Source organism: Guillardia theta (assembly GCF_000315625.1).
Source record: "Guillardia theta CCMP2712 unplaced genomic scaffold GUITHscaffold_75, whole genome shotgun sequence".
NCBI classification, from domain to species: domain Eukaryota; class Cryptophyceae; order Pyrenomonadales; family Geminigeraceae; genus Guillardia; species Guillardia theta.
In genome coordinates, this window is record NW_005434599.1 from 389,134 (window position 1) to 411,840 (window position 22,707).

The 22,707-nt window shown below is 51.5% G+C and overlaps 8 protein-coding genes across 8 annotated transcripts; 4 read left to right on the top strand and 4 right to left on the bottom strand.

Annotated features, from left to right (window-relative positions):
• Positions 1–470: 470 nt before the first annotated feature.
• GUITHDRAFT_154440 (hypothetical protein) lies at positions 471–2,614 on the top strand. The gene is made up of 4 exons (XM_005826443.1): positions 471–1,189; positions 1,235–1,345; positions 1,388–1,426; positions 1,478–2,614. The coding sequence occupies exons 1-4, from the start codon at positions 491–493 to the stop codon at positions 1,517–1,519; spliced, it is 891 nt and encodes a 296-aa protein (XP_005826500.1). The 5' UTR covers positions 471–490; the 3' UTR covers positions 1,520–2,614.
• A 3,280-nt stretch (positions 2,615–5,894) lies between these two features.
• Positions 5,895–7,053, top strand: GUITHDRAFT_114488 (hypothetical protein; the record flags this gene model as incomplete). Its single annotated transcript, XM_005826444.1, has 5 exons — positions 5,895–5,990; positions 6,076–6,159; positions 6,213–6,283; positions 6,335–6,872; positions 6,916–7,053. The coding sequence occupies 5 exons, from the start codon at positions 5,895–5,897 to the stop codon at positions 7,051–7,053; spliced, it is 927 nt and encodes a 308-aa protein (XP_005826501.1).
• A 456-nt stretch (positions 7,054–7,509) lies between these two features.
• On the bottom strand, positions 7,510–11,361 carry GUITHDRAFT_143506 (hypothetical protein; the record flags this gene model as incomplete). The annotated part of the gene is given in 8 exon segments (XM_005826445.1): positions 7,510–7,584; positions 7,604–8,356; positions 8,470–8,539; positions 9,112–9,138; positions 9,258–9,961; positions 10,008–10,059; positions 10,110–10,513; positions 10,570–11,361. 8 exon segments carry the CDS (start codon positions 11,359–11,361, stop codon positions 7,510–7,512), a joined length of 2,877 nt encoding a protein of 958 aa, XP_005826502.1.
• A 298-nt stretch (positions 11,362–11,659) lies between these two features.
• GUITHDRAFT_76379 (replication factor C, subunit RFC4) lies at positions 11,660–13,115 on the bottom strand (the record flags this gene model as incomplete). Its single annotated transcript, XM_005826446.1, has 7 exons — positions 11,660–11,830; positions 11,891–12,004; positions 12,060–12,178; positions 12,225–12,349; positions 12,396–12,542; positions 12,585–12,781; positions 13,014–13,115. 7 exons carry the CDS (start codon positions 13,113–13,115, stop codon positions 11,660–11,662), a joined length of 975 nt encoding a protein of 324 aa, XP_005826503.1.
• A 529-nt stretch (positions 13,116–13,644) lies between these two features.
• GUITHDRAFT_160011 (hypothetical protein) lies at positions 13,645–15,762 on the bottom strand (the record flags this gene model as incomplete). The annotated part of the gene is made up of 10 exons (XM_005826447.1): positions 13,645–13,963; positions 14,009–14,101; positions 14,154–14,226; positions 14,280–14,383; positions 14,432–14,482; positions 14,537–14,620; positions 14,670–14,756; positions 14,807–14,878; positions 14,926–15,639; positions 15,688–15,762. 10 exons carry the CDS (start codon positions 15,760–15,762, stop codon positions 13,916–13,918), a joined length of 1,401 nt encoding a protein of 466 aa, XP_005826504.1. The 3' UTR covers positions 13,645–13,915.
• A 1,680-nt stretch (positions 15,763–17,442) lies between these two features.
• Positions 17,443–18,859, top strand: GUITHDRAFT_160012 (hypothetical protein; the record flags this gene model as incomplete). Its single annotated transcript, XM_005826448.1, has 13 exons — positions 17,443–17,484; positions 17,530–17,606; positions 17,662–17,709; positions 17,760–17,797; positions 17,847–17,881; positions 17,923–17,985; positions 18,031–18,103; positions 18,162–18,254; positions 18,313–18,402; positions 18,449–18,482; positions 18,528–18,617; positions 18,669–18,744; positions 18,789–18,859. The coding sequence occupies exons 2-13, from the start codon at positions 17,565–17,567 to the stop codon at positions 18,857–18,859; spliced, it is 753 nt and encodes a 250-aa protein (XP_005826505.1). The 5' UTR covers positions 17,443–17,484; positions 17,530–17,564.
• A 1,401-nt stretch (positions 18,860–20,260) lies between these two features.
• On the bottom strand, positions 20,261–21,232 carry GUITHDRAFT_56064 (hypothetical protein; the record flags this gene model as incomplete). The annotated part of the gene is made up of 1 exon (XM_005826449.1): positions 20,261–21,232. A coding segment is annotated over one exon (972 nt), but the record flags the coding sequence as incomplete, so codon positions are not given.
• Positions 21,233–22,457: 1,225 nt separating this feature from the next.
• On the top strand, positions 22,458–22,706 carry GUITHDRAFT_114494 (hypothetical protein; the record flags this gene model as incomplete). The annotated part of the gene is made up of 1 exon (XM_005826450.1): positions 22,458–22,706. One exon carries the CDS (start codon positions 22,458–22,460, stop codon positions 22,704–22,706), a length of 249 nt encoding a protein of 82 aa, XP_005826507.1.
• Between the last annotated feature and the right edge of the window lies 1 nt (position 22,707).

Consider the following 22,707-nt stretch of genomic DNA (forward strand, 5'->3'; position numbering starts at 1 on the left):
GTCCTCCTCCTCCTCCTCCTCCTCCTCCTCCTCCTCCTCCTCCTCCTCCTCCTCCTCCTCCTCCTCCTCCTCATCATCATCATCATCCTCATCCTCATCCTCCTCCTCCTTTGCCTGTTCCTTAATCTCTGCGACCACCTTCTTGGCCAACACTTTCTCCTTCTTCTCCTTCTCCTTCGCTAACACTCCACCATCATAATTTACTCTTCCTGCTGGCCCAGCTCCTCCTTCTTCTTGCTCCTTTGACAACCCAACATCCATAACATCCCCATAACACAAACCTGCCCCGTGCACGCGAACCTCCATGCAGAGTACACCATGTATCATCCTTGCCCTGCCGCTCGCTCGCTCACTTGCTGCTGCCATTCAATCATCGCCTCTTTTTCTTCGTCTCGCCTCTCGCCTCTCTTGTTGCTTCTGCTCGATTCTGCTTGTTTACTCGTGATGATTGTATGGCGCAGGGAGTTGGCGTTGGAGGAGCGACTGCACCATGTCCTTTCCAGACAGTCAAGCCGCCTACAGGCTTCTGGTCAAGTCCATGTCGCCATGGCCGTTGTTCTCTTCCAACTGGTTCCGCATGTTGGAGGGGATACAGCAGATCACAGACGCAGCTGTGCTAGAGAACAAGAACGTGGATAGGGACACACAGGCCAGCACAACGCTGTGGGAGAGGAACGAGCTGATAGTTCGATACATCCTCGAAGAAGGGAAGCTGAACCTTACTCTGAGGCTGCTGGTGGATTTCAAGGACCTGCAACGGCAGGAGCAGTTTGCGAACAAGCTCTCGGCAGCGAAGCAGGCGGAGCCCAACGCGAGCTTCGACGACTTGTCGACGATCAAGATCAAGGCAGCACTGTTCGAACAAACTCTTGGAGTGCTGATACTCTGCTCCATCACGTCGATCGAAGCCTTGCAGGTCATCGACTTTCCACTCTTCATCGAGCACATTGCTAAGACGTTGGAATTTGCCCTGATGCACCCTGAGATGGTGCGGTCACCCGATTCCTATAGAAGACAAGAAGTCTTGGCTGTCTCCTACATATTTCACATCCTACAAGCCATGGACCAGCTGCAAGAGGATAGAATAATGGAAGTGATGCAAGAGAAGAAAGTTTTCCCGTCCTTGGTCAGGAACATAGCCACCTATCACACCTACTACCAGACGAATGTGAAGAAGCATTCTGTCATGGTAGGCTGTGTTGGACCCCTTCCTGAAATCTCACCTTCCTCCCAGGCGGTCTCTTCCTTTGTCAACACTGAAGCATTCAAGACGAACCCGAAGGCTTTCCTGCAGGACGATGAGACCAAGTCTCTGATCGTCTCGTTGGAGGAGAGTTTAATCAAGGTTCTTGTGAGGGAGGGCGAGCCGAGGCCTGATAGGTGGCAGGAACATTTCTCAGACTACTCGAAGAAGAAGTTGATTCGGGTCCGATGTGCTGTCGTGCCCGATCGTTGAACTAACGTTGCTCACTCGCAGCCTTTGCTAGACTTCATCTTGCGGAACAAGCCCCCCAAGTGAGGACGGGGGAGACAAGCCATCAAGCGTGGAGAGCAGGGTGGAAGGAAGAAATGAGAGAAGTGGGGAAGAGATAGAGAGGGAAAGAGGGTGAAGGAAGCGAGGTAGAACAGAATCTCAAGTGTTATTAATCAAAGTCAAAATGTTCTCGGATCCTTGCCGCCAGGTATATTTCTAGAGATACGATAATTTGAAAGGCGAGGCAAGAGAAGGGAGTCATCCAACCGGAGAGTCGTTCTTCTTGAGCAGCCCGAAGTTCTTAAGGATCTTGATCTGGTGTGCTCGCTTCGTTACGTTGAGATCATCCCAGAGCTGGTCAAGTACGTCAAGCATGCTTCCGTCGATGCTATTTTCACGGAAAGCTGAGACGTGTTCCTTGAGCTCAATCTGTTCGAGCTTCCGGCAAACGTCATCGACCGTCATGCTAAAGACTGGAGGCTCTGTCGCTGCGGAAGTCTTGGAGTTTGCAGACGAAGAACTTGACTGAGTTTCCACATCGCTGAGCATCTGCGTCAAAGCCTCCTCCATTGCTTGTGCATCAGGAAAGCGTTCCTTCTTGTCCTTTTTCAATGCCATGCGAATGAAGTTGTTGCATTTGCTCGAGACGCCTTCGATCAGAGGAGGCGTGAGGTGGAGGATGTTCAAGCCAAGATTAGAGTGTTCTTCGCGTGTCAGGCAAGCATCTTCGATAGACAGTTCTCCTTCGTTGCTTGTCTGCCCTTTCAGATTTACAAACGGATGATTTCCTGAGAGCATCTTGTAAAAGATGACGCCAAGACTCCATACATCTGTCCTGATGTCAATGTCCATGGTCACTCCTCGCACTTGCTCTGGTGACATGTACAACGGATTTCTCAGCAGATCTCGCGCTTTCGATGTTTCTGGCCTGAGAGGATCATTCTTCTGCATTCCCACATCAATTATCACAATTCTATTGTCTTCCGATGATATCATTACGTTCGATGGTTTTAAATCGTAATGTGTTATTCCTCTGTAATGTAAATTTGCCACTCCATGCACAAGCTGTGATATGAAATTCTTACTATCTTCCCAGGGAAGCGCTTTGTCTTGCATCAAACTTTCTAGAGTAACACCATCTATATATTCCATCACAACTATTAGCTGGCTGTCAGATATTCCTGCATCCAACACCTTGACAATGTTGCGGTTCTCAACCAGCTGTAATTTCATTAACATTTCCATATCGTGGTCGTTCTCATCTGTAAATCTTGAGTTACACAATTTGATTGCGACAGTCTCATTGCGCTTATCCCTCCCACGATAGACTTGACTCATCGATCCCACCGCGACTAAAACATCTAGAGAGTACTTGGTGTCATTCAGGATTATTTGACGGACACTCGATCTAATTGTTGCTATCTTTGTCGGAACACTCCTGCCATACGAACAGTCTGCAGGACACACGCCATCAAGAATTCCAGATAAAATATTTAAAATATTTTCGCAAGATTGTTCGAATGTTTTAGGGTCCATCTTCCTGTTTTTCCCTCTATGTAAGAGGAGTCGGTCACTTTCATTCATCAAGATCATGATATTCTCACGTATGACTGGATCCTGCAGCATTTCTCTGTGTGTAAGGATAGTTCCGAGTGCTGTCACATCCCATTTTGTGTAAGATTGTGATAAGATCTTGGTACGTATACTAGATGACTTGACATCACATCGGCTTATTAGATTTCTTGCATTGATATCTTGCCATGAATTTCCTGTCATGGATTGCCACAGATGAAGAAATGCATCCTGCATGACTTCCGAGCCAAGCTCAGTGATAAGTCTACAGTATTTGCCATAATTCTCTGCATCAATTTGTTCTGGTGTTTTTGATTCTTTTCGATTTGCATCTGCATTGATGATGTTATCAAATATGAATGAATTCTGACCAGGCTGTATCGGTGGAACTAGGTCCAGAGAGAAGGGGCTGCAGATTTCTGCCCATAGAGCAGATTCAAAGTAGGGTGGCCTTCCATTGCTGTCATCGTGAAGATCATCATTACTCTTAGCAGCAACAGAATGGTCGACTTGTTGTGGAATTACAATCTCTGAAATTTCAGGCTTCTGCTTCTTATTCTTCACCACTCTCTTGGTCCAATCGATTTCAAAAACGCTTTCACACTTCATAAGTAATTCTAGATAGTAATCAGGTTTGTATTTGGCATCTGCTGTCATGATACTTGATGCAGCTTCTGCAGCGTCCTGGAAGGACATATCTTTCTTACCCAATTCTCCTAGTCTGCGCCGAATTTCTTGAATGTAGAGAATATTTGACCTTGGTTTTGCATCTATGATAGAATTTCCATCTTGTAGAACAAGTTGACGGTTTCTGCACGCTTCCAACGCATTTTCTGCATCTTCAAAATTTACGAAATTCACGAAGGCGTAACCATCCATGAGACGAATTGGCGGCAGTCCATTGCTTTGCACCAAAGGACCGAATGCACTAAAAGCCTTCTCTAAACTTGATGCATCAGCATCATAAAGATTCATGACGTAAAGAGTAAAGCATAGCAACGTTTGCTTGATTCCGTCGCATTTGATATAAACAATTGGTACCGGATGATTAGGGTTCTTTTTACGATGTTCTTCTTCAATCCACTTCTCATAATTATACTTAGCACGAAGTGCCTCCTCTGAATTACGAAAATTGAAATACACAAGCGGACATCCATAATATCGCGGATCGTTGTCTGTTGCAACAATGTAGAATATTGCCTGCGGGTGAAAATCATTTTTCAGCTTCACACAAATTTCTTCCAATCCATCGTCTTGACGCATCCATTTTAAGCATACTGTTTGGTTAGGTTGAAAAGGTTGTTGATTATTGTTGTAAGGCTTACTTTTCAAATAAACTATGGGTTTTTCCATACCTCCTGCACCCCAGATCTTTGCATGTTGTACTTCGATCCATTCCTCAATTCTCGCACGTGCATTTACAGCTTGTTCATGATCAGCATAATTGAAGAAAACGAGAGCACTTCCCTCATTTTGTGGATCTGAATCCTTGTTTATGCACAGTGAGCAGGCTTGTGGCTTGATATTATCGTATATGCTTTGGCAAATCTCCTTCATCTCTTTCACTGGCCTGAGCCATTTGACGCAAACTGTTTGGTTAGGAGGAAAGAACATTCTCGTTGAGTAGGATGCGAGAAAGAAGATGAATCTTCGGCTCGCAACTGCGGAAAAGGAGTAGAAAGCTGTTCCTCGAAAGGCTTCACAGATATAGAGCAAGTTGATATCAAAGTTGCTGTTGATTCGATGGGATTACGAATTCAGTGATCTGCAACTTAAAGAATTGAGCAACGACTGATGGTTTCGTTGTCTTTTTCCTTGTTCCTTCATCACCTTTGCTCTTACTTAGTCTCTGTCACCGTCCACGCTAGAACCCTAATATTTATCTGTCGCCTGGCCTTTCGCTCTACCTCCTTTCTTCTTGCCTACCACCGAGCGCAAGCAAGATGTCACCCTCAAGTCCTCCCCGCTGTCTTCCCTGCCTCTCCTGTCCACTTCTTGTCCCTCTTTGTGTTCTTTTTTTGTGTTTTTTTTTCCTCTTTGTTTCTAGCCGCCAACCCAGTCCTCTACCCCACCTCTGTACCGCTACCCTTACCTGGACCCACCCAGGGGCTATGGTACCCCTACCATCAATGTGACCAATGCAATAGGCAACTTGCAAGGATCATCCTTTGATGCCCTTTACTATCTAAATATTCCAATAAGATCATTATGTTATAAAAGGTATCCATATGGCCTTTGTAAACAACATCCCCCACCCCCACCATATATGAATGCCCACCCCACGATTCATACTACCCTTTAGCCGCTTGATTTCCCATTTCTTTTGTACCATCTACCCCCTACCCACACTGACCCAGTACCCCCTCCTCTTCCTATCCTCTTCCCTTCTCCTAGTAGGACTTTAGAGCCCTTGAACTACCCCACCCTTTTGTTGCACGACTTAGGGAATAGCACCCCACCCTGAACTACCCTACCTAAGTATACCATTGTTCATGCCATTGCTCGTGCCTCTACCCACCCAACCAACCATACATGTCAAGGTTACTTCACTACCCCATTTAGAAGCCAATACTACCCACCTTCTGGTAAGTTGCAGCAGATATACTACCCAAAATAATGGATTATAGTACCCCACCCCGCTGTTCATGAAGTACCCACCCCACTTCATATCACGGATTCAAAACTTGGTAGCCCCCTGGCTACCCTACTCGAAGGCTTCGGCGAACTAAATCGAGTGCTCGCCGACCGGGCCGGGGCCGTGGGCTCAGTTTGTCCGGATCCGGCCGGGCCGCTACTTATGCTTCCCTGACTGAAAAGCGATTATGAGCCTCTTCAGCGTGTGTCCGTCATGGTGTGGATAGAGGCACTGGCGGGCGTAGCGTTCGCATCGTTCATCATCCCCTTCCTCCTTGCTGCCTTCGTGTGGAAGAGACAGGACCTCAAGGTAGAGCTGCGTCCATGCGCTCTCCCACTCAAGGAGCTGCTGATTCTCATTCTTCTTTACACCGGTGTTGACCTGAACTTTGCAGAAGAAGTACGATTGCGAGTGGGCGCTGGTCACGGGTGCATCGAGTGGTATTGGGAAGGTTCTCACGGAGAAACTTTGTCAACAGGTCTATGCCTGCCAGTCTGTTTGTGATTACCCGCTCACTGGACTCATCTTCAGGGAATCAATGTCGTCATGGTAGCCTTGGACGATTCTTTGCTCGGTGAGAGCTACGAAGAATTGAAGAAGAGGTGTTTTCTTTTACCATGTTGCTGTACACCATCTGATGTTAACTTCGAAAGGTATCCGGATGTTCAGATCCGAAAAGTTGGGGCAGATCTTAGTCGTGAAGGATACATGGAGAAAATTAAGGACTCGACGAAGGACATATCCATTACTTGTGTGTTCAACAATGCAGGATACATTACCACGGGGATGTTCGCTGATGTTCCAATAGAGAAGCATCTGCTCAACCTTCATTGCAACTCCACATGCGCCGTTCAGATCACGCATCACTTCCTGAACAAGATGCTCGACTCTGGCAAGAAAGGGCTGGTCTGCTTCACGTCCTCTCCAGCGGGGTGCATGCCAAGTCCGTTTGCCGCCATCTATGGATCGTCCAAAGCATTCCTGACAGAGTTCGCAACGTCCTTGGCTCCCGAAGTGAAGTACAACGGCGTCGATGTCCTTGTTGTGCATCCCTCTCCGGTGGCCTCCAACTTCTACAACTCAGTACACAAGATTTCCTCCATTGCTTTCTTCCAGAAGACTGTCCGGGGCCCAGAGAACATCGTCGAATACATGTTTGCAGGAGCTGGAAGGACTGTGATTGTGGAAGAGGTATATTGAGTGGAAAGTGCTCTGGTTGTAACTCAGTTCTCAGGGGTATTTCTGCTTCTTCGTGAGAGGAGTGCTCTTGAAGCTGATTGACGTGGCCTTCCTGACCAACATCATCACTCGCTGCATCCATCTCAACGCTGATTACAAGAAAGTGACTGTCCAGAGGAAGAAATCCAATTGAGCAATGTGGACAGCATATGCTGTAAGTTTCCGACTTGGTTTTAAGAATAGGTTAAATGTTTCATTGAACAAAGCATTAAAAAAGAAAGGGGTATTTACACAGACATCGATTGAAAGAGCATAGGTCATGGAACAAGTGATACAGGAATCTCTGATGCTGCATGTGATTGTTGACCTTTCTTCAGCAGCTGAAGGTACGGCTCCATTGGGGTGTTAACATAAGGCAGGTGAACTCCGTCCCTCTCTGTCCTCTTGTTGAGAGGAGGAAGCTTACCTGCGTCTAAGCTTATGCGCGTGAGATATTTGGGCTTGCCTGGCATGGGATTCTTTTCTCTTGCTTCCTCGGGGCTGAGAATTGAAAAGATGGCCACAGGAATACTGCGCACCTTGGTAGAATTAAACATTTCCTTGGAGGGGAGGGAGTGACTGTTTGCTGCGGTGATCTCCGACAGCTTCTTCATCTTTGTATCATGGCTGTATGGTGAGACCGACCTTCTCCCTCTGCCCAGTCCGGAACTTGATCGCTGAGGGACTTCAGCATCCGATCTCACTTTATGCATCCTCCCCACGAGGACCGGCTCTGTCGATCTCGAACGTTGTTTCAGAAGCGTCTTCTTCCTCTCGTGAGGGCTTCCACTTAGCTGCATCAGCTTGCTGCCGGCAAAGTTCCCCTTCTTGAGGTAGTTGATGTCGTTCTGAATCATGATCAGCGCCTGGTCCATCCTATCTGGCATGTTTGCGAATGGCAATTTAGAGCGCGCGAGCCGCTTGCAGGGAGTTTGATGCAGAGCCTTCCTCTGCGGGAGGGGATTGAATCCTCCCATGGCCGGATCATCCATCCATGGCCGAACCGTCATGGTGGGCTGCTGAGCGAGCTGGGGTTCGGCATAGCCCATGTCGAAGCTGCTCTCTGGGGACAAGGAGCTGCGTGACCTCAAGGACAGCTCCTCGAGTGAACCGGTCTCATCGACCGAGTAGAGAGGAATGTCACTCTTGCGGATATGGTATGGAGCCTTCCTTTCCTTTCCACCGTTCCCATTCGCCCTTCTCGACGACCTTTTACTTGCGTTCTTGTCAACGGCTGCGGCATCAACCTGGTTCTGGGCATCGTGGTCTTCTTCGATTGCTGTGTCCATTCCTTCCACTGAGCTCTCTTCTTGCATCACGATGTCCTTCTCTTGCACCTCATCAAAGCTTGCATCACTGCTATCATGGGGCTCTTGGCCTCTCAACTGACTGTCGTCATCCACATCAATGTCATCCCTCTCCTCCTCCCCATCGTGTTGACGTTGCAAGTTTTCTGCCTGCATAGCTGTCCTTCACTTATTCACTTCTTGTCGGCCCCATTGCTTGTTCCTTCCCGGTCTTTATCCTCTTCGCCATGCCCACTACTCGTTGCTTCCTCCTCCCTGCATACCGTACTGGTCGGTCCAAAGCTAAACGCCCCTACACTCCCCTGAGTCACTACCCCTGCCCAAAGAGACCCCCTAGTATGAGCTTCAAACTACCCCCATAATCACATGCCCGTAGAGCGAGGTATTACCCCTACCCCCATCATGAAGGCACAAACAATCATCAGTTAACTTCGTGCCATGAAAGACAGCACTCACATATGAGCATCCGAAGCTGCTCTCACCTTGTCACACCTCCTGTGTTCTGCTCTGCTCTGCTCTGCTCTGCTCTGCTCTGCTCTGCTCTGCTCTGCTCTGCTCTGCTCTGCTCTGCTCTGCTCTGCTCTGCTCTGCTCTGCTCTGCTCTGCTCTGAGTCTCCCCACTCCTAACTGTTCCCTCCTCTCCTCTGCTTTGGCTGCTCCTCTGTCTGTCTGCTCTATGTTTCTGCTCGCTTGTTGTAGGCTCACAATCATTCTCTCTCCCAAATGAGCCCGGAAGATTCACTTGCATCTCCGTCCCATGTCGTTCCTATATCTCCCTCCCTCTCTCCCATATCCGTTCTGGGTGACGTTTCTGTCTTCATATATCTACATGGAGTGATAGTATTACATTCCCACGTCATCGCTGCTGGAAGATCTTGAGGAAGCTCCTCAAGGTCATGACGAACCTTCGCACCTCATGCCAGTCATATGACCTGACCGAGCTAGTCACAACCACCTCCTCTCACACTTCCGCCTCCTCTCCCTCCCCCTCCCTCCCCCTCTCATAACCTCCTTCGGCCCCTCCTTTCCCCTCCCTCCTCCTCTCATTCACCGCAAAAAGTGTGCAACACGCGCGAAGGTCCTGACGAGGCCGCGCAACACTTGTCCAGCCTGCTTTGAGACTTCGCTCTTGAGGAAACTCGTCCACACTGACAGCAGAATAGCCACGCTCTGCTGACCGCTGCTCTCCTCATCGTGTCCCTTCTCCTCCCCATACACAGAGGATGATGAGGCATCTGCGGTCCTGAGGTTGAACGTGCCCTCGGCTCCGTTCTCTCTCAGTTTCAAGCGCTCTTCTCGCAACGCAATCTTTGGCGGGAAAGGTTGCTGAGGACTTTCCGGCCCCTCGAGAGAGATCGGCTTCAACGGCTGCTCCGCGTCTGCACGCTGCCCCTGCTGCTGCGCCGACGATGCTCGAGAAGATTCGACACTGACAACTTCCAACCCTCCGCACGTAGACGACGTCCTGACGTCCTCTGATCCATCAGGCAGAGAAACGGAAGCTCGACACTCTTGAGCAGGCGTAGCCTCGATCTGGTTTTGCCATCTAGGGCACTTTCCTCCGACCTCGTCCTCCTTCTTGTACTCAAACTTGGTCGCAGGCACAGGGTGTGAGAGAGTGGCCAGAGCAGGCTCGTCGAGCCCGAGTTTCCGCACGAGCATCTGCAAGGTTGACTCCAAGGTCTTGGACATGGTAGAGAGACCGGCCGCGGTTCCTTGCAGTTGATCTTTCACTTCATTGAGCTGCCTGGAGACCTGGAAGAAGTCTTAGAGCCAGCAACAACGCCGTCACTCAGATCACCTCGATTGCCTCAAGCTTTCCCTCCAAGCTCTCGACTTGCAGTCTTGACATTCTGATGCAACGAGTCAAACGACGTGAGACAGCAGCTACGGAGGAGCTCACTGGATCTCCTGCTCGAGGCTCTTGATCATGCGGTATTGCTCCATCTGGTTTTCAGTCTTCCGCTTCAGCGTCTCCATCCACATCTCATCTGATTTCTTCATCTTGGCCTCCATATTCTCGATCATTCCTTTCAGCTCATCCACCTCACTGATCGTGTCCGCACACGCTCGGATCACAGCGCCCTTCATACTTCTCGCCTGTTTCGATCGCGCCGACGTCTGCACCGCTTGACGTCCCACGTTTCCTCGTGTGCCCGCGTCTTGTCGTGCTGGATGCGAGTAGCTCGATGATGGACCATCAGCCCCAGCAGCAGCAGGAGCAGCGTCGATGAGCAGCTGGGCTGCTTTCTTCTTGCCCCACATCTTGGCAATAGACATAGCGCTCTGCCCAGCATTGTTTTCCGCCTGTTCACACAAGTCAGAATCATCAGGTTATAGTCGACGAGGCATCGGCAGGATACCTTGGCATCTGCTCCAGCTTCAAGTAGGAACTTCACCATCTCCGTGTCGCCCAGAGCAACAGCTTTCATCAGCGCCGTCCAGCCGTGCATATCCTTCGCGTCCAGCTGCGCTCCCCGAGCCAGGAGCAGGGCGAGAGCTGTGGTGTTGCCGCTGATGGCAGCAAGCATCAGCGGCGTCTCTCCCATCTCGTTGTGGATGTTCACAGAGGCATGCTCCTTCCGAAGCTCCTCCGTCAGCAACGACGGGTTGCCGGCGAGGGCAGCGCTCATGAGGTCAGAAGCCGGTCCCTTCAGCTGAGGTTCGACGAGCAGCTTTCCCTGTGCTAGGAGCCCAACCCTGGCATTGGTAAGCATAGAGTTCCATGCTGCACGCATCTTCTTGTGCCAATCTCGTTCTACTGGTGGCAGAGCACTTCCCTCTCGTGAAGAGCTCATCGCGTCGCTTTGCTCCCTGTGTGTGGTCGTGGCGAGAGCAGCCAAGTCGTTACCAGATGTCGAGGATCGCTCGAGGAGGCTGACCTTCCTCGTGCTCTCTGATCCTACTCTCCTCATCTTTCTCAGACTCAACTTCATTTCTCCTCCCCGAAGCTCCGACGGGAGCTTGAGGAGCCATGAAGGCGGCTGCGTATGATTCCTGACCCCGAGTAGAGGCAGAGGAGAAGACGCTGACGTTCGAGCCGGTTGCTCGGCCTCGTCCTCCCTGCGAAGAGACTTCACTTGCTGTGCTCCACTGAAGCAGAAGAGGATCGCAGCTGCTGCTGCCATCGCCATCCCGCCTCCCCTCCCTCGCATCTTCACATACCCCACGGCCGCCCTAGGGAATCCGTGGGAGAATTTCTAGCTGTGAAGCCCGGTGTTGCCCCCCATCCGATGACCGCCACTCTCAGTGCGCTGCCTGGTGCGCTGCCAGACTCTTCACGGTGCCGCCGCTGTGCCGCGGCGCACTGCAGATCGGACGGTCACCGGGCTTGGGGTCGCGACTCAGTGACCAGTCCCGGCACTGGCGGGCCCTCATCACTGATCAGGCTGAGCCGGATCGTAAGGCGGCCGTTTTACGGTGAGGAATTTACCGAGCCTTCATTTATATGCATCAAGAAGTTTGTAGGGCTTGCATGATCACGCTAACAAGATGGAGCAGGGAGAGGGTGACATCAGACCCGTCGGTCAGCCTCATGTCGGTTGTTCCCAAGGCCTTGCAGATGATCGACTTGCTCTTTGCCGAGATACCGAAAGCTTCCTTGCTCATAACCCAATCATGAATCTGCTCGATTGTCATCAGAACCTGCCGCCAACTCGACTCTAACTCTACCTGCGCGACGACTTGGTTGGCCGGGTACCCATCAGCTATGATATCGTTGACTTTGCTTTGAATTTTCTCGAATGAGTTATACTTGCAAGAATTCACAAGGTCCAGAATGACCGAATCAGGAATTGTCTGCGCGTAGGAGAAGTCAGGGTGCCCCTAAATTTCACTGCTGAAGAACACTTACAGCAGCGTTCTCAATGATGTCCTGTCCCTTCATCGAGTTCCCGTGCAAGATGTACGTGTTCTGCATCATGGTGATCGCCCGACGAAGGTCTCCCCCCGAGATGTTGACCAGAGCATCCGCTGCCTTGAGAGGATTCAGAAACTTTGGAGCCTGATGGGGAGCAACTCACGTCTGAAGGAAGCTGAAACCCTTCCTTGTCGGCTATCATGTTGAGCCTCTCGAGCATCACCTCGGTGGAGACAGGCTGAAACCGAAACTTCGCACAACGTGAGGCGATGGGTGAGATGATCCTGACAGGCCGTTCAGAAGGCGGCAACAATCTACAGCCATACAAACCTGCTGACATAATTGCATATGATACAGAAGCGCGTGACACGGGTGCAGGTTTCCATGGTCCTTCGTAAGGCACTTTGTGCATCAGTCGTCATACAGTCAGCCTCGTCCAGAATAACAAGCTTGAAGGGAGGACAAGGATACGAAGAGCTGGTACATCGGTCACTTCGAATACGTAGACCGTGACGTCACCTTTTGGAGGAAGAGACGGCGAGCGACGCGAAGTGCTTTATCTTGTTTCTTACAACATCAATCCCTCGTTCATCGGACGCATTCAGCTCCAGAACCCTCGACTTGTACAACTCTGGCCCATACAGGTCCTTGGCGAGAGCGAGGATGGTCGATGTCTTCCCTGTTCCAGGGGGTCCGTAGAAGAGCAAATGAGGGAGCTGAAGAAAAGCTCAGCACATTACACGAATAGTCGATGCATCACAAACATTCACCACCCTATGAGAAACCATCTGGGGTACCCCGACAAGAGACATGAAAGAGGTACCAAGGAAAGAGGAGAGGTGGTGGACAAGAAAGGCAAAGAGGAGGGGAAAGAGGATGGGGGGAACGAGGGAAGGAGGATGGAGAAGTAGGAGGGAGGAGGAGGAGGAGGAGGCAGACGGATCTCACATTGCCGCTCTCGACAGCCGACGAGAGTGTGGCGACGACATGGCGCTGGTGGGCGACCTGCGCGATAGAGGACGGGCGATGCTGCTCCACCCACGGCACCATGGCAGAGAGACGAGATGACTTCCTACAGGGTAGGGGTACTTGGTATACCCCCACTTACTAGTCTAAAAATTACTCGTTCAAGGGGGTAGGGGTAGTTCAAATGTATTGCGGAGGTTGGTAAAACGAGAAAGCGCGGGAAAGCCCTTCAAGCGGCCCTCATACCGCACAGAAGGCTGGCTGGGGCCGCCGGAGCAGGGCCCGGAGCTCAGTGCGGAGCTACTGAACGCTAGTCCGTTGCCGACGAAACTCCCGGGCCGACCGCCTCAGACTCCGAGTCACGTATACCATGAATCACCCTCAAGCTCTAACGACTACTTGACCGTACGGTATGGCCTAGTCAGTCGTGGACTGGCATAGGGAATAGATTGTGCAAGTTGGACTTTTCAAGCCTGAAGCCAAGTTCATACAAATGATCAGGCTGATCAGACATGTTATCGTTCTAGACATTGTCTCGCACAAATGAAATTCTCGTATCATCCAATAAACTCTCATGAAGCTGACAGGCACAGCAACACATATTCATGTCGAATTGAAGTAAAGCTTTCAATGTCATAAGAGCGATTATGGTCTTCCAGAGAAACTACAAATCCTTAGCATAAATGATCCTTTCGCCTCAAATCTGGGCATGCCGGTAGAACATGAAAGGAGTAATGCATGACCTTGTTCCTCTTGCTATCCAGACGCCCGAAGCATGGTGGCAAGATGTTGAGGGAGAAGAGGTCGGGAAGGTAGGATGGTAAGGCCTTATCGCAGTTTGACAAAGAGGAGGAGAGCACGATTCTTTCGGCTACTGAGGTATTTTACATGAACTGACCAGGCATGGGGAACTTCTGAGACCATTGATCGACCTGCTGCATGTAAGATATGCGTCAAACCAGTCACAAAGCTCTTGCCTCCTTTGCCAGAGTCTTGAGAGAATCAGGTGGTGATGCATCGAGCAAGGCTTTGAAGTCCTTGAGCTTGTGCTCGGGATGAGCAGACTTGAGCTGCAGAAGAAATCAGCTGATAGTTCTTCACGTATCACTAGAGTTGCTGCACCTCCATCGTGATCTTGATGGCCCTGTCAACAAAACCAACAATTTCCTCAAAGTCTTTCTCGACAAGTCCACGGCTAGTCGTCAGGATTGTCAGCAGCAAATCCTTTCCGGCATGCAGCAACTGCACCTGGTCATAGCAGGGGATCCCACACGGAGGCCATGAGGAACCAAAGCACTCTTGTCGCCAGGCACGGTGTTCTTGTTGCAGTGAATGTTGCACAATTCCAAAATCTGCACTGAGTCACATGCCAGAAAACTTATATCAACTGAGCCACGTACCCTCTCGACACGAGCTCCATCAACCCCCTTGTCTCTGAGATCGATGAGGACCTGCATGCGCAACTCAGGACTCCCCACCCATGCACGGCTGTGAAATTGACGAACCAAATGGTTTTCTGTTCCACCCGAAACCAAGTTATATCCACGTGCAGTCAAGGCCTTAGCCATGGCCGCAGAGTTCTTGATAACCTGCGCACCTTATGTTCAGATTTCATGCAAATCGTCAGGCTTTATCAACCTGCTCCTGGTAGGCCTTGAACTCAGGGGTGGATGCCTGCTTCAGTGCAACGGCGAGAGCGCAGATGGTGTGGTTGTGAGGACCTCCCTAGGTGGTGGTCAGATAAAAAAGCATGATGGCAACTGAAGGTCAAGTACCTGCAGACCGGGGAAAACAGCCTGGTTGATTCGCTCTTCATAGTCATACATGATGGACTTTCCTTGCTTGTCCTACCACAATCGATTAGAAACGACAACGACTATATCTCAAGACAAACCTTCGACTTCTCTCCCTTGCGGAAGAAGATCATGGCACCTCGAGGACCTCTGAGAGACTTGTGGGTGGTAGTGGTGACGATGTCAGCGTACTGGAATGGATCAGGAACAATTCCCGCTGCCACCAATCCCGAGATGTGAGCCATGTCGGCAAGGAGGACAGCATTAACAGAGTCGGCGATTTCCCTCATTTTGGCATAGTTGTAGTGCCTAGCGTAAGCTGATGCACCTGCAATGATGATTTTGGGGCGGAAGAGAAGGGCATTTTCAGCAAGTCTGTCATAGTCGATGAGGCCAGTTTTCTCATCAAGGCGGTAGGGCATCTGTTCGAAGTAGACAGAGGTAGCGGAAATCTTCTTCGTGGGGGTGGAGAATCCGTGAGAAAGATGTCCTCCATGAGGCAAATCCAATCCCATGATACGATCGTGCGGCTGGAGGAGAGCCGTGTAAACTGCGAAGTTCGCTGGGGATCCGGAGAGCGCCTGAACGTTGACCCCCCACCGCTCTGGATCCAACCTGAAGGCAGACAAGGCCCTGGCTCTGCAAAGGTTCTCATTCTTGTCAATAATTTCATTCCCTCCGTAGTAGCGCTGGCCAGGATATCCCTCAGAGTACTTGTTGGTCATGACACTGCCGAGCGCCTGGCTCACAGCCAGCGACGCGTAGTTTTCAGAAGGGATGAGAGCGATGCCCCGATGCTGACGATTCTGCTCAGCCTGCCCTCCATGTCAGCGAGAATCCTCCATGACAACCTGATCACGCACCTGAATCAGGTGATGGATCTCCGGGTCCAACTCCTGAAGGGGCTTGTCCCACGTGGGACGCGCGAACGAGCTCATCGCCCGGACAGAGTAGATCGGAACATGGTTGGCTGATCTGCCCTTGACTGTCTGAAACAACGCAGCTGTTGCCCTTCGCATAGAGCTGGAACGGATCATCTTGACGAAAGGAAAGCAATCAGTCTTTCTATCGCAAAGCAAGCAGTATCATGAATCACTGGTATTCGTGTATGTCTACCCCGATTTCCCGTTATTTGCACATAACAAACTTTCATTCTATCCATGCATCTTGAAAGAAAACAGTCTGTGACCCCACCACCCCATCTCATCTTCGACTCACCACAAAGCAAATCCCAATAGCACTGCACGAATACCACACCTTTCTCACTATCCATCGCCCTATTCTTCAATTTTTATAAGGGGAATTCGTCTTCATTCTATCATCGTTCCATTCTTCATCCTGCCTCTGCTACCATTACCCACATTGTTTAGTTTGCTCCCAATCTGTTCTCTTTTTCTCTTGCGCATCACATGATATCGTGCCGTATCTCTTGCATGACATCCTCTCTCCATCTCCTCCTCTCCTCCTCTCCTCCTCTCCTCCTCTCCTCCTCCTCTCCTCTCCTCTCTGCTTCCTGCATCCTTTTATGCCTCATCGCTTCCTCGCGCCCAAACAAAATCTTGCATGTCGATCCTTTACTACCCACCCCTCCAATCCCCTCAGCACCCTATTACTTTACAGACCCTGCAGCTCCCATTACCCCACCCTACCTTTTCTAAAGCATCGAGCCTACAAACTTGAGTACCCCCGCCCTACCAGCAAACCTGTATAACAAACCCACCCACCCTAGGCCTTCAGAAGGACCCCACCTCAATCCTATGACAGATGTTAAGCACCCTACCTGAAGCTGTCCAGAGAACCCCACCTCTCAACCTACCCCCTCCCACAGGACCTTGTGGTGTAAAGCGTCTTCTCCCTTTTTTTTTGGGGTACCCACCACACAAACAAGTCTAAGAGGGGGGTACAAGATGGAGGATTGAGGGTGGGGTGGAGTCACCAGTATCGTTGGTGGTCTCTCTGTCTAGAGGGCTGAGGGGGGTGGGGGTAGGGTAGTCGTGGTCGAATCAATCTGACGGTAGCCCAAAACTTTACAGCACACTCAGCAAGGGCCGGCGCCGCCCGCCGCGGGGCCGCGGCCCGCCAGGTGATCGGACTCGGACGGATTCCCCGGCCCCGCCGCCCCCTAAACCGCAGCCTGTGGCAGGTCGGACTCGGTCCGATCAGTACAGGGCCTGCTGCCAGTACAGGGCCTGCTGAGGGCCGGGCCCAGCTGAAGTTGAGACCGGAGTCCGAGCCTCGAGCCCGGCGGGGCCAGCCTGTGTCGGACACAGTGACTCAGGGCCGCAAACCGATCGACGAACGGCCCGGCGCTAGTAGGACCTTGACGGTACCGGTCCGATCACCAGCCGCCCGGCCTAGTGATACCCCGACTTCCCGGATCGGGCGGGCCTGAGTCCGGCTGCCCAGTCCGGCCCGGGCCAAACGGCCGGGCCCGGGGCGCGGCGGCCGGCCGGGCCGGGCATGGGCCTGCCCGGCCCCTGGCCCGGCCCGGGCTCCCATGCACGGGGGCTGGATGAGGGCTGGATACGACATAAGTAGCTGCTCAAGCATGGCCACGGTCATGAGGAAGCGGCTGCTGAGCAGCTGCGTGGGATGGTCGACACGATCAGCATGTGGAGTGCGAAGAGACTTGAGAGAGTTCAGCAGCGAGAAGCAGAACGGTGAGGTGAAGGGAAGCTAGATGTAGCCAGTGAGACCTTGCGTAGGGGAGCAAACGCACTTCGGTTTCAAGACTGTCAGGATGGAGGATAAGGCAAAGATGGTGGGAGAAGTTTTCTCGCAGGTAATTACAACGGTCGAACCCTTGTGAGAGTCATCTGGGCTGACACTCGAGCCAGGTCGCGAGCAAGTACGACCTGATGAACGACGCAATGAGCGGTGGAATGGTGCCCGAGATCAGTTGTCCAAGTCGGTTTCACGCTGAGCCTTTCAACAGCACCGCATGTGGAAAGATGATTTTGTTGCGATGTTAGGGTGAGACGAGACTGCTTGTAAGAGTTAGAAAAGCTGAAGAGTTCGCCAGGCCATGCCGTGGAATGTCGATTGTTGATCTTGCAGGCACCACTTTGGATGACTTGTCGCATACTGAAACGCAGCAGGAGGAACGGGAGACATTTCCTTCCGTATGATCGATGCTCTTAGCTCACAACGAAAGATCGTCGGTGAGGAGTGCGTTCCTTCCCTCGCCGTGCTCACCCGTGGCTCAGGTAGCGCAGAGTCTGCTATCGACACGCATGTCACGGTCTGCGACATCAACGCCGAGATGTTGCAGGAGGGAAGGTGACTGACTGAGCTCTCATACATCAGCAGTGGCTCAAGAAGGTGTTGTGGGTGGCAGGCGGAGGGCGAAGAACGATCGGCCGGCAGTGGTTGATGGGATCTCCCTCCAGTGGGTCCAGGGAGATGCCGAGAACTTGCCATTCCCTGACGGGTGCGGGAGCGTGTTGAGGAGGAGGGAGGAAGGAGGCGTGTGAGAGGCGTGCGAACAGGTCTGTCGATGCCGTGACCATCGCGTTCGGCCTTCGAAACGTCTCCCGGACCTGGAAGGCTCTCTCAGAGATCAACCGCATCTTGACTAAGTAAGTCCTGGTCGTTGAAGGGTCTTGCTGCTGACGTGGCGGTCAGGGGCGGAAGGTTCCTCTGCATGGAGTTTTCACAGGCAGTCTCCTTGCATGTCACATGCTGATCTGATGGCCTTGAGAAGGTCAAGGACCCGCTCTTGCGTCAGGCATACGATGCTTACTCGTTCAACGTCATCCCGGCCATGGGCGGATTCCTGGCCGGTGACCCTCAGGTATGTTCGCCATCCAGAATGAGAGGAGGAGGAGATTGAGAGAGTCGCCAGCCTTATCAGTACCTCGTGGAGTCAATACGACAGTTTCATGATCAAGAGACGCTCGCAGACTTGATGAGAGACGCTGGTGAGAAAAGTTTTGCAGCTTTATCTATCGTGAACAAGTGGCAGGAATGAAACACGTTACTTACAAGAATATCTTGGGCGGGGTAGTTGCTATACATTCGGGTTTCCGACTTTGATAGCATCACCCATCGGTAATGGGCAATGAATGAATGGCAATGACTGAAATCCTTAGCTGGCAAGAGCTGACACTGGTCTGTTCCTGCTGGACCCTTCCTTCAACTCCCGCGCCTGAAGGGTTCGGGAACTGATATTTTCCTTGGTCCACGTTGATGGAAAGAAGTTCAGGCGTCTGTTGGTGCCGGTGACATCAGCGACGAGGGACGACACAGACGGCATCATCTTCTGCAGCAACACCCCTTGCTCGCGAGACCGAGGAACCTTGCCTCGTCTGGTCTCACTGGTGACTGGCAGGCCCAGAGCATCTCGAGGAGGATGCGCTGCTCTGAGCACCTCGCTGTTCCTGCGCTGCTCCTTATGAACCAAGAACTGAAACCTCCCCGCGGAAACGCTCGGCCTTCGGTCAAGGAAGTGAGTCTTAGCTGTGTGGGAGAGGGTCCTGGTCTGCAAGATTGCTTCTGCAGAGGTTGGAGGCGAGCTGAACTTGAACCACTGTTCTCGCTGCTGTCCTCCTCTGCCACCCCACCGCTTGCCCTGCACCACGCGAGTCAGCTCGCTGTGAGACGATACAGTTCACAAACCTGTGGGTCTTGCAGGAGCGTTGGTAATCTTTCGTTCGCGCTGCTTGCTTTCGACAGTTTCGTAACAATCTTTGGGATGTCGAAGGAAGCCCATCGCCTCTGCTTCACCTGAGCTCCAGCAGAGCTTCTCTTGGCTGCCTCGAGCGTATCCTTCGAGAGACTCCCGGGCGACATATCCGTGTCCTCCCTTGCCCTGCTTGTGCTCCCTCCCATAAGCCGCAGCTCCCCGTCTAGCTCGATGTTACGAGGAGAGCACATCGGTGATGTGGGGGAATTGGGAGAAGTCTGAACGGCATAGTCGACCTCGATATGCCTCCTCCCGCTCGCTGGTGTCGCGTGGAAAGACTCCCGAGGCAGCGATCTCTTTCCGGTCGTGCGGACAGAGAGAGAAGGGTTAGCCGCTGTCACTTGGCTTGAAGGCTTGTGACTGGTAACCTTCTTAGCTTCTGAGTTCTTTCTGAAGAGATAGTCGTCGATGGAAAGGTTGTTATCTCGTGTCACCCACTGGAACTGAAGCACATTGTAGAATCGCTTCACTTCAAACAGCTTCATCCACTTCCTTGTTGCCTCGTCGTTCTGTGGGAAAATCCTGCGGAATCCTCCACGCCTCTCATTTTCTTCCTCCACCTCGCGGAGGATGGTAGCATCCTCTGCTGTCAGCTCATCCAGTGCTGACACTTTCCCCGCGCAAACTTGTCGTCGCCTCGCATTCTCGTCTGAAGTTCGAGAGTAGGCAGATTTCTCCATTCCTTGGAGTCTTCTTGCCTTGTCCCTTTCGAGCTTGTCGGAAAGTTTCTTCCGGTCGTACTGCTTCACACAAACCATGTTCAACACCTCCGTGACTAACTGATTCTTGATCGACTTGTCAAGAGGGGAATCGGACGCCAGAGACAGTGCGGTGTTCACCTCAATCAACCATGGGTGTAGATTCGAGTCCAGCATCACATCAAAACCGAACAACTCAAAGCAGTTATTTCGACAAGGGACTGCAAGCTGCATGTTTGTGTTGATCTGGACCTCGATCGATAGCAAAGTCTTCAAGATCAGATCGTCGATCTTCCCCATGACAGTTGAGACATCCATCTGCCTCTCTCGCATCCACTTCCATACAGCCTTCAGCCCCCACTTGTGGCCCTCGTCGTCAACAGATGCATTCGTATTCTTGACAAAGTTTGGATTCTGCTTGTTGAGGCTGTAGTTGGTCAGATGTCTGAACCGATTCTTCCTTGTCTTGCGACTGTATTTTACTGTACAGAACCTTGCCAACCCGTTCTCATGCACGTAGACACGGAGAGGATTGAAGCTTGTGATAGCAACATAGATCCTCAGATCGAACTTGGTTTCGTTGATCAAGAACGGGTCTGAGATGTACCTAGAAACAACGCACACGGCCTTCTCCTTAATCTGAGTGTTCGGGTCCGAGATCAGTCGGATCCCGATACCCCGGCATCCCGCAGGAGGTTTGACGATGTAAGATATGTCACAGTCGTTCTTCTTCAACTTTCCCTTCCATTCCTCGTAGTCCTGCAGGAGCTCCGTTCTTTCTCCTGGCAACACAAAAGTCTTTGGCAGGTACTGGAAACTGTCCGATCCAAACACTCGGCGGAACTTGTTGCAGACGCGGGCAAGATTATCCTTTCTTCCTAGAAGGTATGTGCCAGGGAAGTGATTCACCTTCTGATATTCACACAATTCTTTGTACTCTGCTATCTTCAAAGGTTTCCCCCATAAGACATTGAAATTGTTGGAGCTGGTAGGTAAGAATCCTGCTCTTCTGAATGCATTCCGAACGCAGTTATACTGTCCGCTCACCGTGAGCTTGTAGTACAGCGCCTTGTCCTTGTTCCTGCACACTTGACCTGGAGTCTTGCGGGCATCCCTATCAAGGCTGAACAACACTGAGGAACCAATAGTAGTTTCTTCTTTCCCTTCCGACAAATTCTGCTTTCCAGAGCGCTCAGTCTCGTTGCCTGCCTTTAGGGGATATTCAGAATGGTGATGACTTTGCTTCGCAGGTATCAGCGGCGACTCATGTTCTGAAGAAGTATGCTCTTCATCTGCAATCAAATTATCGCCATCGTCGTCGTCGTCGTCGTCGTCGTCGTCGTCGTCATCATCATCATCATCATCAAGACCTTCAAGTTCGTTCTCAAAGAACCCTTCATCATAGTATGCCCCATCTATATCGGACTTAGCTGGACCTTGCGAGTTGTCTTCAGTGGTGTAAGATCCGGTATCCGAATCAGAATCGTCGACCTCCTCGACGTTAGGAATCATTCTCTCAAACCCGTTCTACTCCGTTACCAAGGCGACTCATGAAGGAGACCTGTTCAGGCATGCATGGCAAGCTGGGAAGTTGAACTGTTCTTAGCAGAAACGAACAGAAGCTATCTATCCGTCTGTCAAGAGCTGCCAGTCCTCCATAAAAGCCCAATCGCTCCGTTCCCTCGCCATGCCCACCCAACGGTCGACCCCACCACCCCCATCCACCTGAGAGACCAACAAAATACTACCCCTACCTCACATAACTCCTTAGAACCACCCCTACCCCCAAAACAACCTTTCAGTACCCCTGCATTTGTCATTTCCCGCCTGAGGTTCACCACCTACCCCCCTGCAAACCCTCGACGCATGAGGGTCCCCAAGAAATAGATGATTACTCAACAAATGTAAACGGTGCGCCTCAGAGCTCTGTGGTACAAAACTTGCACCCGGGGCCCGGGGGCCGGGCGGCCTAGCAAGTTCGGAGTCACTTAGGGACCGTTACATTGTCCGTTATCATCAACCATGGCAGCTTCTACGGCGAGGGCAGGTCTGGTGGCGGCTCAGAGGTGGTGGGGGAAGAGAGTTGGGGAGCGACTGCTGTCTTCCTCTCCCTCCCCCTACAACTCTCAGAACACTCACTCAAGCCATCCCAACAAGAGCCAGCCCCTCACTCCTCCCCCGCCATACGTTGGTGGCGGCAGCCAGGTGACACTCCTGCTTCAGACCTCGTATGCTGACCGTTGTCCAGCAGATGAGCAAGGATGTCACTAACATAGAGGATCCTTGGACAGCCGTTTCGGACCCCAAGACTGGTGGGACATACTACTGGAACAGGTTGACTAATGAAACAACGATGGTTGGCGAAGCGAAGCCTTTGGGCATGTACCGCAATGGACCTCCACAACAGTCGCAGGAGAGCTTCGGAGGCATGCTGATCAACTCGCTTGCCATCGGTGCAGGCATCACAGTCGCCTTCTCTTTCGTTAGATTCTTTTTCTAGA